This window comes from Rhinoraja longicauda, chromosome 6 (assembly GCF_053455715.1).
Source record: "Rhinoraja longicauda isolate Sanriku21f chromosome 6, sRhiLon1.1, whole genome shotgun sequence".
In the NCBI taxonomy this organism is placed as follows: Eukaryota; Metazoa; Chordata; class Chondrichthyes; order Rajiformes; family Arhynchobatidae; genus Rhinoraja; species Rhinoraja longicauda.
In genome coordinates, this window is record NC_135958.1 from 14544528 (window position 1) to 14557206 (window position 12679).

Below are 12679 nucleotides of genomic sequence, written 5' to 3' on the forward strand. Positions count from 1 at the left end.
GGAATGGTTATTAGTTGATACAAGACGAGTGCTTAATCTTGTGCTGCTATTGATGGTGATACCTTAGGTGTAGATGTATCAGTTCATACCAGTCCATTCTCTTGGATGGTGGGACATCAGTTCAACCTCCTACTTGAGGATGGTGTGTTCTGCTATTCAAAGGAGATCATGTGTGAGATGTGTGAGAATCATGAGTGCAATACAGTCAAAGAGAGTCATAGAGTCTTACAGCATGAAAACAGGCCCTTCGGCCCAACTTGCCCATGCTGACCAAGATGCCCCATCTACACCTGCTTGTGTTTGGCCCATAAACCTTGCCTGTCCATGTACTTGTCCAAATGTTTTTTAAATGTTGTTATAATAAATGCCTTAACTACCTCCTCTGCAAGCTTGTCCATATACCCACAATCCACTTAATCTCCATTTAATCAGGTGTTCGCAAAGGGACTGTTGGCAAGGGTTACATTGGGAAAGTGTAAGGACAGAGTTCAAATGCACTGGTGTGAGTGAAGCTATTATAACGATCGATAATTTTCACCACCCTTGCACAGAGTAGCCAAATAAATATTTTTGAAAGTGTAATCACTATTATAATGTAAAGTTACCAATTTAAAGCCAGCAAGATCCCAACAAAAAGCAATAAAATAAACATCTGGGTAACTGAACATTTTAGTGATGTTGGTTGCCGGTAAAATATTGTCTGGGCATTAAAAAATATCCCAGTTTCCTCGTTAGTCTTTGGAACCTCCTCTAATCCGCTGCTCTCCAAGAGATCCGTTCCCCTCCATTCTTTCCCCTTTGCACTGTATCAGATATATTTGCAGCAATATTGGCCAACGTGCCTTCAGCTGCATTTCAGTCAGAGAGTTGTAAATCTGTGAAATTCACTGCCTCAGAAGACAGTGGAGGCCAATTCTCTGAATGCATTCAAGAGAGAGCTAGATAGAGCTCTTAAGGATAGCGGAGTCAGGGGGTATGGGGAGAAGGCAGGAACGGGGTACTGATTGAGAATGATCAGCCATGATCACATTGAATGGTGGTGCTGGCTCGAAGGGCCGAATAGCCTACTCCTGCACCCTATTGTCTATTGTTTATTACATGCGGTACCACTAAGTTAACAACATCTTCTGGAAATTGGGACCAGAGAGGCCTCTGTTTTTCTCTACAAGGGTGGATTTTTTTCAAGTTCACTGTTGATTGATACTGAGATGACAAACCTTTAATTTACACAAGAATCATTTGATTGAAAATTCATATTATCCAGTAATCCAGTGATTAGCTGGAGTTTGCTGTATCGGAAGATGAACTCAGGATAGCTGCTGGGAGCGTGCAAGAGGTGGGGGAGGGGACATGGGGTTTGTCTTCACTGCTCCCATTTTCTCTCACGTTTCCGTGTGATCTTTGAGTGTTTCTCTCCATACTTGCAATGGACCTGGCGGACCAGTCCATCATTCCCTCTTTATAACAGACATTCACAACATTCACAAAGGGCGGCTACAATACATCTCCTAGTAAATCATGGTTAGACTCTTTCTACCTGTAAATGAACAAACATTCACAATACAGCCTGAGGTTGTTGCTAGTCCTTATGGACCAGCAGGTCCAAGATTGATCTTGAGTTAGTGGTGCTCCTTCTGGAGGTTTGTGCAAACTGCCAACTGGGTCATAATTCTCATTGTCTGGCTCTTTATTGATGAGTTCTGTCGGGGTACCTCCAATCATTGGAACAAGCCCTGGCTGGGTTGGCTTGCTAACGAGCATTGGCATAATGTGGGCAGACAAGGAACTGCAGATGCTAAAATTCTGAGTAAAATACAAAGTGCTGGAATAATTCAGCAGGTAGGGCAGCATCTGTGGAGGTAAATGGATAAGCGACGTGTTGGGCGGGGACCCATCTAAGAACGACAAGTATCATGGGCTTGGCTTGTTGTTCTTCCTTCCCATGATCACATGAGATCGGTGCTGTGGTTTCCCACAGTGTGATTGACTTGTTGCTCCTCCTTGCCGATCCGCTTTGTTGCTGTCTCGCTCTGACGGGTTTGTTTTTTCTCCCCAGGCTGATGCCAAGATGGTGTGCGATGTCGTGGTCCGAATGGAGGACACAGAACCATTCTCCCCGGAGCTGCTGGCCGCCATGCAGCGACTGTGGGCCGATTCCGGGATGGTGGAATGCTTCAGCCGCTCCCGTGAATACCAGCTCAATGACTCGGCACAATAGTGAGTGCACTCTCAATGTGTGTGTCACATTCACCTTTGATCGGGGATGTGTGGGATACTGTGCTGGGTCAAGTCAATGTTGAGCCGGACATGCACAAGTAGAGTGAGGTGCAGTGTCTATTGTCGTGCACAATACTGTCAATATTGTCATGCACAAGCACAGAGAGGTATAATGCAAATCATGCTTGCAGCAACAACACGGGAACACAGACCCGGACAACACACAAAAATATTAGTTATACTTAACAATTCTACAAGAGAGTAAAAAGGAAAAAAGTCTGTGCAGAAAAACAAGACACATTTAGAAAGCGCCGTTCACATCAGACCCAGAGAATGAAGATACTTCAGTGGCCATCCCACTGAGGCAAATTCACCCTCAGATCATAACATGGGAAGCATGGAAAAGTGAGGGAGGATTAAAAGGAGATGTGAGGGGGACCCATCCAGGCTGGAGGACTTGGGTAATAAAATCAGTGGGAAGTTTGAGATAAGAGGCCAGGAACTTGTGAGGAGCTGACAGGCACGTGTGGCCAGAGACCGCAGTGGTTTTGGGAGTCGTCGCGGAGAACCATAAGGGAGCCCCGGAGACCCATTGGCTTGCGTGGGAATGGAAGTGTTGACAGCCATTTCATGAGCAGGGGGGGCTAGAGTGAGGGCAGGAACACAACGCCAGAGGCTTGAGGGAGGCAGTGGCTCACGAGGATGCACAGAGACCCCGTCAATGGAGTGCAGGGATGGCAAATGGAATGGATTCAAGCTAAGACTGAGTGTCCTCACCTCACCCCCTCACTGAGGCCAGAGTTCAGTTCAGATACAGGGGGAAGGAGTGGGTGATGGAGTTAGCGTGGAAAACAACCTTCTGGTTGCAAGGCTCAGGGCACTTGCTCGGCTGGAATTTGGAGGACGTGACTGTTGCAGAGTCGCTGGTGGGAATTGTGTCCAGCAGAATACCTGAACTGTTGTATTGTAGATTGAAAGGCATGGAGCATGAGGACGGGAGAAGCTTTTGCAGCGGTTCAGAAATAAATTCAAGCAGTATTGAGAAGCTGCAGAGTTAGAATGGAAGTGCTGTGTGTTGTACAGTGCATTGAGTCAAGGACTTTTGCTGATAGAATATGGAGAAGTTCAAATAATGGAGCACAAGAGCCATTACAGGGCATTCTAGACAGGTGATACACTGACACTACAGGTTAAGAGTTACACAGACCCCCAGCGGCCTCAAGCAGAAACTGGGAGATTACATGGGTGCTCAGACGAGGGAATAGTTGGTTTGTTCATTATTCATTTGTAGAAGGAGCTGAATAGGAGAAACCAGCAACTTGTAGAATGCTGGTAGCCAGCAGAGGGATCCCAATCAAAGGGAAGTGGGGAGAAGATATGCAGTGGGGAGATTTTAGAAATGTGAAACTGTCCACTTTAACTCCAGCATTCTGGACCTGAGGCAACAACAATGCCAGCTTTCGGGGCCGGGTGACATCTCGGCTCAATCTCATACCAGGGTTTCACCATTCACTTGTATTTAGTGGTGACATTTATAGCCGTCTTGTATTTGCTGTAGAAGAGGCAAATCTAGGAAGCACAGCGCTCTAAATCAAACTCCAAATCAATCACGAGTGGTTCTTGACCTTCCGTGACAGTAAAACAGGCGACGGTGAGTTGGCAACTATTTGGTATCTCTTCCATTGAAGTGGGGAGTGATGCAGAATGCCTAGTTGTCATCCACTGTGTCTGGGATTGGCGTGTCAGCCTCCTGCAGTGTTCGGGTGTTGCCACCAGGTGTATCTGCTGAGCTGTGGAGGACAGCGGATGCTGGAAATATTAACTGAAAACAAGAAGCGCTGGAAATACTCCACAGATCAGGAAACGCACACCTAGGAGGACAGCGTTAACTTTCGCCAGATTCTGATGAAAGATTATTAACACAAAACATCAACTCTGGTTAAAAATAGTTTAACAATCTCCTGCTTGCAATGATGGCATTGCAGGGGCTCCATTTTGTGCTTTAGTTACTGAGTGCAATATAGGAACAGATGTGCCCTCATGACGTCAACTAACACGATCCCCCGCAACACTTGATAAGTGCTGGTATTGATTGCATGCAGTCAGTTTGTGGTTTTCTTTTCTTAATTATATCGTGGATTCTTCATGTTTGCTCTATTTAACAATTTCACTCAGATTACGTACACTTTGCTGTTAATCTGGGCCTCAGCGCGTCGTGAGGCTGGAATACATCCCAAGGAGCCACAAGAGACTGCAGATGCTGGAATCTTGATCAAAGCACAAAGTGCTGGAGGAACTATGCGAGTCAGGCAGCATCTGTGGAGGGAATGAATAGGCAATGTTTTAGATCAGGACCTTTCTTCAGGTGTGAAGGAGGATCCCAACCCGAAACATCACCTGTCCATTCTGTCCAGAGATGCTACCTGGACTTCTGAGTTCCTCAGGCACTTTGTGTATGGATCAAAAGGAAATGGTTTGCTGCAGAAGAGTCAAATCTAGGAAACACAACGCTCTAAATCAAACTCTAAATCAATCACCGAAGATAGACACAAGATGCTAGAGTAAATCAGAGGGTCAGGCAGCATCTCTGGAGAAAAGGAATAGGTGACGTTTCAGGTCAGAACCCTTCGGGTCGGAAAGCAAGAAGGGTCCCAACCCAAAACGTCACCTATTCCTTTTCTCCAGAAATGCTGCCTGACGTACTGAGTTACTCCAGCACTTTGTGTTTATCTTCGGTACAAAAACCAGCATCTGCAGTTCCTTCCTACACCACTGGACAGGGAGATGCACAGGTTGCTCATCAAGGTAGCGCCTCCTTTGGACACTGTGACACATTCACCACGCATGCCGAGTGCATGAAGTTGTGGTACTCAGCCACTGAGCCGGCCTGTAACATTGAGACTTGAAAGTGGATTTTTTAAAATTATTCATTCAAGGGATGTGAGCTTCACAGGCTAAGCCAGCATTGAATTGCCCATCACTATTTGCCCTTGGGAAGGTGATGGTGAGCCACTTTCTTGAACCACTGCAATCGTTGAGGTGTGGATACACACACAATGCTGTCAGGGAGCGAGTTCCAGGACTTTGACACAGTGACAGTGAAAGAACGATTTTCTGTTTCCGCGTCAGGATGGTTTGCGGCTTGGAGGGCAACTTCCAGATGATGTTGTTCCCATTCTTTTGTTGTGCCCTTGTTTTTCTAGCTGGTAGAGAGTTTGGAAGGTGCTGTGAACTAATCCAATCACTTGCCAGGCCCATATCACCCAGATCTAAGGATCTTGTATTCCATATTTACTGAATTTTAACCATTATACATTAGAAATACAGCGTAATAACAGGCCCTTTGGTCCATGCTGACCAATGTTTACCCATACACTAGTTCTATCCTACACACGAGGGACAATTTTAAGGAAGCCAGTTAACCTACAAGTAGGTTTACAACCTGTATGTTTGTGAAGTGTGGGAGGAAACAGTAGCATCCGGAGAAACCCACACGGTCACAGGGAAAACGTACAACCTCCGTACAGACAGCCCCCATAGTCAGGATCGAACCCGGGTCTCTGGTGCGGTAAGGCAACCATCTACCGCTGTGTCACTGTGCCTCCCTATTGGTAACGAGAGTTTCACATCTCAAGGTTAATAGGGGTGCTGGTGGAATAGATAGGTTAAGTTCCTTATATGTGTAATTTGTCTAAAGCAGTGAATACACAGAGTAACAGCTATAAAACCACCCATGGATCACCCAATATGGACCACCCATATTGAACCAATGGCCAAGAAAACACACCAACGCCTCCACTTCCTTAGAAGGCTTAGGAAGTTTGGCATGTCCCCAACAACTCTCACCAACTTCTACAGGTGTACTATAGAAAGCATTTTATTGGGATGCATCACAGCAAGGTTTGGGAACAGCTCCATCCAAGACCGCGAGAAATTCACACAAACCAATCTCCATTCCATTGATTCAAATTATACCTCACACTGCCTCGGCAAGGCCACCAACATAATCAAGGACGAGCAGCACCCTGGCCACTGTTATTCTTGTTATTCCCTTTATCATGTATCTGTACACTCTGGATGGCTCGATTATAATCATGTATTGTCTTTCCACTGACTGGTTAGCACGCAACAATAGCTTTTCACTGTACCACGGTACACGTGACAATAAACTAAACTCAATCTCAGAAAACATTGAGGCCCTTTAGTTCTATGGGATATGTCCTGCTCCCCTGTTGCAGCCTGCAAAACCCCAGAGCTTTGGTTCCAATGGCTGAGATCTTGCCTGGTAACAGGATCCAGACTCTCCGATGTTTTCATTCACCTTCCCTTAAATGACAGACCAGCATTGGCACGCACCCTGACCCCTGACCTCCAAATCGGCCTGGCTTCTTCTCCCACCCTGGTCATGGTAGTCCAACATCAGACCAGGCCTGACCCAGACACAGATCTTTTGGCTGTTACACACCCCCTTCCCAGGTCCTGACTGAGCACTGTGGGTCCAGTGTCCATCCTCGCCATACCAATGGCAGGATTATGGGGAGAACAGGCGAAGGAGAAAACAGGTGGTGTAATGGAAAAAGTTATGTGAGCCAGCATAGACACGACGGGGTGAAATAACTTCTGTTTAACTTTGTGAGAAAATTTGGAAATGGCCATCACAGTTGCCTTTATCATCGTTACTTTTTTGCTTTCATTCATTGTTCTTTATCTCTCTATATCATCATCTATATCTCTCATTTCCCTTCCCGTGACTTTCAGTCTGAAGAAGGGTCTCAACCCGAAATGTCGCCCTTTCCTTCTCTCTAGAGATGCTGCCTGTCCCGCTGAGTTACTCCAGCTTTTTGTGTCTATCTTCGGTTTAAACCAGCATCTGCAGTTCCTTCCTACACATCCCAGATGGGTATTCCTTTATACTCAGAGTATAAGCAAACAAGAAGCGCTGACGCCACTTCATCAGAAGGGCACAGGCACAGCGTAACTCTGCAGAGAAAAAGGCCCATCAATTCTGCGCTGAAACTCATTTACACCAATCCTATTTTGTCCTTCCCACATTCCAACCAATTCCCCCTAGATTCCACCTTTTTCTCCCACACTGGGGGCAACTAGATGACCAACCTCCACGGCTTTGGGGTGTGGGTGGGAAGAGGAGCACGCCGAGGAAATCCACCCGATTACAGAGAGAACGTGTAATCTCCACACATACGGCACCAGAGGTTCGGTTGCTGGAGCTGTTAGGCAGCAGCTCTACCGCTGAGCTTCTGTGCTGTCTACTGTGAGAGATAGTCAAATTCATTCTACTAGGCAAGGGGAATTCTGGAAAATGCCACGTAGAATGAAAACATTTAAAGTTGTGCTTCTTTTATCAAACCTCACAACAATTGATCCAGTTTTAGCAAGACTGGAGGTGCTGGACTGTCCTAGCACAGAAACGGGAGCTGGTCTACCTCCTGTGTGACATATTTATATTTAGTGTATGTGTTCTGGGTGGTTTAAATGAACCAACCTCCCCCAACCGCTGCATCCGGCCCCAATCATGGAGTCATTTCAGCCGATCCCAGAATTTGGAGATACCCAATGTTCTTCCCAATTCTTCCAGTAGGATGTTTGATGTCTTGATAAGAGAAATCTTTCCACAATTTCCCTCCTTTAATTCCTTAATTTATTTGCTGTCAGGCTGTGAGGACCAGCAGTGTGTCAGCACCGACTCCCCGACCCCAGCTGCCTTGGAGATGTTGGCAGTGTGCCTCCATCAGCTCACATTACAAAGGTCTCACAACAGCACAGTCGGAGTTCCACTATGTTGGCACAGTGACAAGGAAGGAGTGCCGAAAGCTTGGCAAATTTTGATGAAGCCTGCTAAATATTCTGGCTGTGATCCAAGATCCCCTCATTTATTATGGATTGTGAATCGCTCTTTCAAAGCCAGGGATCAGATTATTTTCCTATCAGATCCAATTCATTGGTCCCAGCTGTAGTGAAGTGTCCCCCTATACACTCTCATTGGTCCCAGCAGCGATGTGTCCCTTGTACTCTCTCATTGGGCCCAGCAGCGATGTGTCTTTACTTTCTGTCTTTTGATAGTTGATCTTTTTTTTAATTTGACACAAACGAAAATTCTATTTCTCAAAATGATCTGACAACTGTGTTTTGGCAATGCTGAGTTGATAGTCATGTCTCACTCTGGTCATGCACACACTGTATAATGTATTTTATTGCTGTTGGGCTATCTTGTGCCTTCCTATATATAAGGGCATTCTAATACAGAGGTGGAAATTCTCTCCACTTTACGCTACCTGAGATGAAGGGAGGAATTGAGTGTGCAAACCCCTCTAAATGGCAGCCGCATTACCTTAATGGTGGTAGATAGTCAGAATCTATTTCCCAGGGTGGAAATGACAAATACTAGAGCACCCAGCTTGAAGGTGAGAGGGGCAATGTTTAAAGGAGGCAAGTTTTTTTTACACAGAATGCTTGGAACACACTGCCTGTGGTGGTGGTGGAGCAGATAATATAGTGGCATTTAAGGGATTTTTGGGTAAGCCCAGAGATATGGAGGAATATGGATTATGGGCAGCTAGATAAGGGTTGGATTGGGCATCATGGGTTGGCACAGACATTGTGGGCCAAAGAGTCTGTTCCTGTGCTGTACTGTTTTAGGTTCTATGTTCTAATGATAAACTGATCATCTGATGCTGTCCTTGCTTTGGAAATTGGCCGGAATGGTGATGTACAACAGATTGCAACTAATCTCAGTGCGTGGTCTCAAACATTCCTAGAGTGTTGGTGAGATTGCAGAAAGGCAGGGGAGAATCACACCAGGAAGTAAAGATTGGAAGGCTTGAGTTTATATGAAGTCTAACCAATCTCATAATAAAAAGCAAAAAAAAACTACACATGCTGCAAATCTGAAATGAAAACAGGAAATTCTGGAACAAATCTGCAGGTCAGGCAGCATCTATGGAGAGACAAACAGAGTGAACTTCTCAGTAAACTTTCATCAGAACTGTTTTTATTTTTTAACAATCTCATTGATTTGTATGGGTGTCAGGGATTATGGGGAGAAGGCAAGAGAATGGTGTTAAGAGGGAAAGGTAGATCAGCCATGATTGAATGGTGGAATAGACTTGATGGGCCAAATAGCCTAACTCTGCTCCTATTGCATGATGCCCCAAAATGTTTCAGATAATCATGTAATTTTAAAGTGTGAGCATTGTTTGAATGTACGAAATGCTAACTACCTAGACATCTCTCATTCTTTCATGATATTGGATGGAGATTAAATATTGAATTGGACATTGGGATAAATTCACCATCTCCCCTTTGAATGGAGCCATGGTTTCCCATGTGACAAACTGAGAAGGCCTCAGGTGTATCTCTCATTAAGAAGATAGGACCTCCAGAAGGTTGCATCTCTTTCCCTCAGCACTGCACTGCAGATTTAACCTGGATGAAGTAGTCACGCAACCCGGGTTAAACCATCAGCTCCCACTCAGTACAACCACTGAGCTAAGGCTAATACTGAGGTAATGACTTGCAGATCCTAGCCAAGTGTTTGATAATGCTGGGTATCTGTGCAACCTGCACTTGGCGGGACAAATGATACTCTCAGCGTACGCAGGCAAGGGACCTATTTTCAGATGGTTATATGATTGGATTTTATGTTTAATAGAGAAAATAAAAATCTAAATGCCAGCAGCTCTCGTGTCAGTACAAGAGTCATTGGCGCAAATTGTCCCAATCAGTGGCAAATGGTGCACGACGCTGATTCCCCAGAAAGATTTAATGTTCTTTATAGCGTTTGGCTTCATCTTCTCCATGTTGATTGCTGTCAGATCTCAGCCTTAGGGCCCTTTTGAGATCCAGCAGTGGTGATAGTATCCACAGACTGAACGGCTAATCCTATGGAAGGATTCTCACCTGTAAACCAGGGAAGTAAAAACTGAGTATTAAATAAAGACTTGTGTGCGCATGCATTGTTAATCTAGAAGTTTTTTTTGAAATGTTGAAATAATTCTGAGGGTACGGCAATCCACACAAATAAAACATGTTAAGATGAGGGCGGTTGTTAAGCAGTAATTATAACATGGTATGCCAAAAATCCACAAACCTTATGCAACAGCTTGTAACATTTGTGGGGGAGGCAGAATTTTCAATGCCAAAAATACTTTGTAAGTGCCCAAAACACTCATTATTCTGTTGGATTTTGATTATTACACGGGAGAGGCCTGCAAGGGTGAGTACCCCGCAGAGAAGTAGTGAATATCTGGCAGCAATATTTGGATTTCCATGCCTCATTGCGAGGTCACATATTCCAGAGGTTGCTGTCAGAATTGCACCATTAAAACTGCAACCACTAATCTCGCACTGCTGTTCCTTCTGGCTATCTCCTGGCAATCATTCTCTAACAGAATGATGTCCAGGCACTGTTCCTGGCGGTGTATATTCCAGCTGTACCATTAGTACAGGCCGTGAGGACACGTGGTGTTCCAATTTAAAATAGAATTGAGAAAACCATGCAGATTAACAACTGATGAGGAATGTCCAAGGACTGCAGAATCAGCAAGGCAGAGGACTCTGATGCAATTACATGGTGTTCAGTGTAGATATAAAATCATACAGCACTGAAAAGCCCTTTCGGCATTGAATCTGTGCCAGTCATCAAGAATCTTCAGTGATAATCCTATTATTCTTCCCACATTCATGCCACCTATGCCTCACCTGCACATTAGGGCAATTTACAGTGACCAGTTAGCCTATCAACCTTTGGTTTGAGAGCAAACCAGTGAGAGGGTTTCCTCCTGATGCTTAGATTTCCCCCCCTCATGTCAAAGATGTGCAGATTGGTAGGTTAATTAGACTTTACTTTAGACTTTAGGGATACAGCACGGAAACAGCCCTTTGATCCACCGAGTCTGCGCCAACCAATGATTATAGAGTCATAGAGTGATAAAGCGTGAAAACAGGCCCTTCGGCCCAACTTGCCCACACTGCGGTTTTGTACACCTTGGTAAGATCACCCTTCATTCTCCTGCGCTCCAAGGAATAGAGTCCCAGCCTACTCAACCTCTCCATGTAGCTCATACCCTCTAGTCCTGGCAACATCCTTGTAAATCTTCTCTGTGCCCTTTCCAGCTTGACAACATCTTTCCTATAACATGGTACCCAGTACCAAAGATACTAAAGAAGCAAGATAGACCAATCGACCCTAAAAACCGTAGTAGGCAGAAACTTGCAGAAACATTTAAAAAGAATAATAACAAAAATCTGTGAATTGATAGATGAGATATATTCTGCATTTTAATGGTATCATCACACATACTGTTCCCCCAAACCACTAATTGCACTATGAGAGGCATAGTGAACAGTGGGTTTTGCCTACTAAAATGGCGGACGTTATGCTCCTTTGTGTACTACACTTCAGTATAGGTGATTTCAACGGAGTGGTCCCTCTTGTTCCTCTAGTATCTTTGCCCAGAACTGAACTAAATGCAGTCTCACCAACGTCTGATACAACTGCAACATGACCTCCCAACTTCTATATTCAATACTCTGACCGATGAAGGCCAATGCACCAAAAGCCTTTTTGACCTAACTGCAACTCGACCTTCAAGGAACCAGTCAACTGCACTCCTCGATCCCTCTGCTCTACAACACTCCCCAGAGCCCTACCATTCACTGTGTAGATCCTGCCCATGTTAAACTTCCCGAAATGCAACACCTCATTTACCTTGATTTACCCTCGATTACCCTGTACTATCCAACACACTTTTACTGAAGCCAATTAACCTACAAACACGTCTTTAGAATGTGGGAGGAAACCAGAGCACCCGGAAAAAACCCACGCGGTTACAGGGAGAACTTACAAATTCCATACAGACAGCGCCTGTAGTCAGGATCGAACCCTGGTCTCTGGTGCTGTGAGGCAGCAACTCGACGGCTGTGCCACCTTGCCACAATTGACCACTGTTAATTGTTTCCAGAGTTATGAGAATTTGGAGAGTAAATGAGTAATTCACTGTTGATGTCACTCCGTGATAACATTGTGCTATCAGGTGAAAGTCAGAACTACATACATCTGAGTGAGATCTTACTGGGATCTGTGGTCCAATATGATTAAGAATTGTACTTAGCAAGCTCGTTCTGACTCTATTGTGGAATCCAGACATGATCTGTTGGGATGAAGACTGGATGAGAGCTTTACGAATGTTATAGAATGTGCAGCACAGGAGCATTATGGAATTGTACAGTGCAGATTCTGGCTCAGAATAAACACTATCTATATGAACAAAGCCTACATCTCATTGATGAACAAGAAAGATGACAGAGTATGGTCAGCAAATCAATAATGCAATATCTTTAAAGGAGAATCAAGTTAGCCCACTCCAGGGGTCTCGTCTCACAGTCACTAATCCATTCCTCTCCCACATTTATTCAATTTACTTTCAAAAGTTAGTATTCAATC

The 12679-nt window shown here is 44.8% G+C and overlaps 1 protein-coding gene across 2 annotated transcripts in view; it reads left to right on the forward strand.

Annotated features, from left to right (window-relative positions):
• Positions 1 to 12679, forward strand: part of gnao1b (guanine nucleotide binding protein (G protein), alpha activating activity polypeptide O, b) — a 211135-nt gene that overhangs the window by 160015 nt on the left and 38441 nt on the right. For both annotated transcript variants that reach the window (XM_078400502.1, XM_078400501.1), the window contains exon 4: positions 2057 to 2217. In XM_078400502.1, the coding sequence (XP_078256628.1) occupies positions 2057 to 2217 (161 nt within the window). The remainder of the gene's footprint in view (positions 1 to 2056; positions 2218 to 12679) is intronic.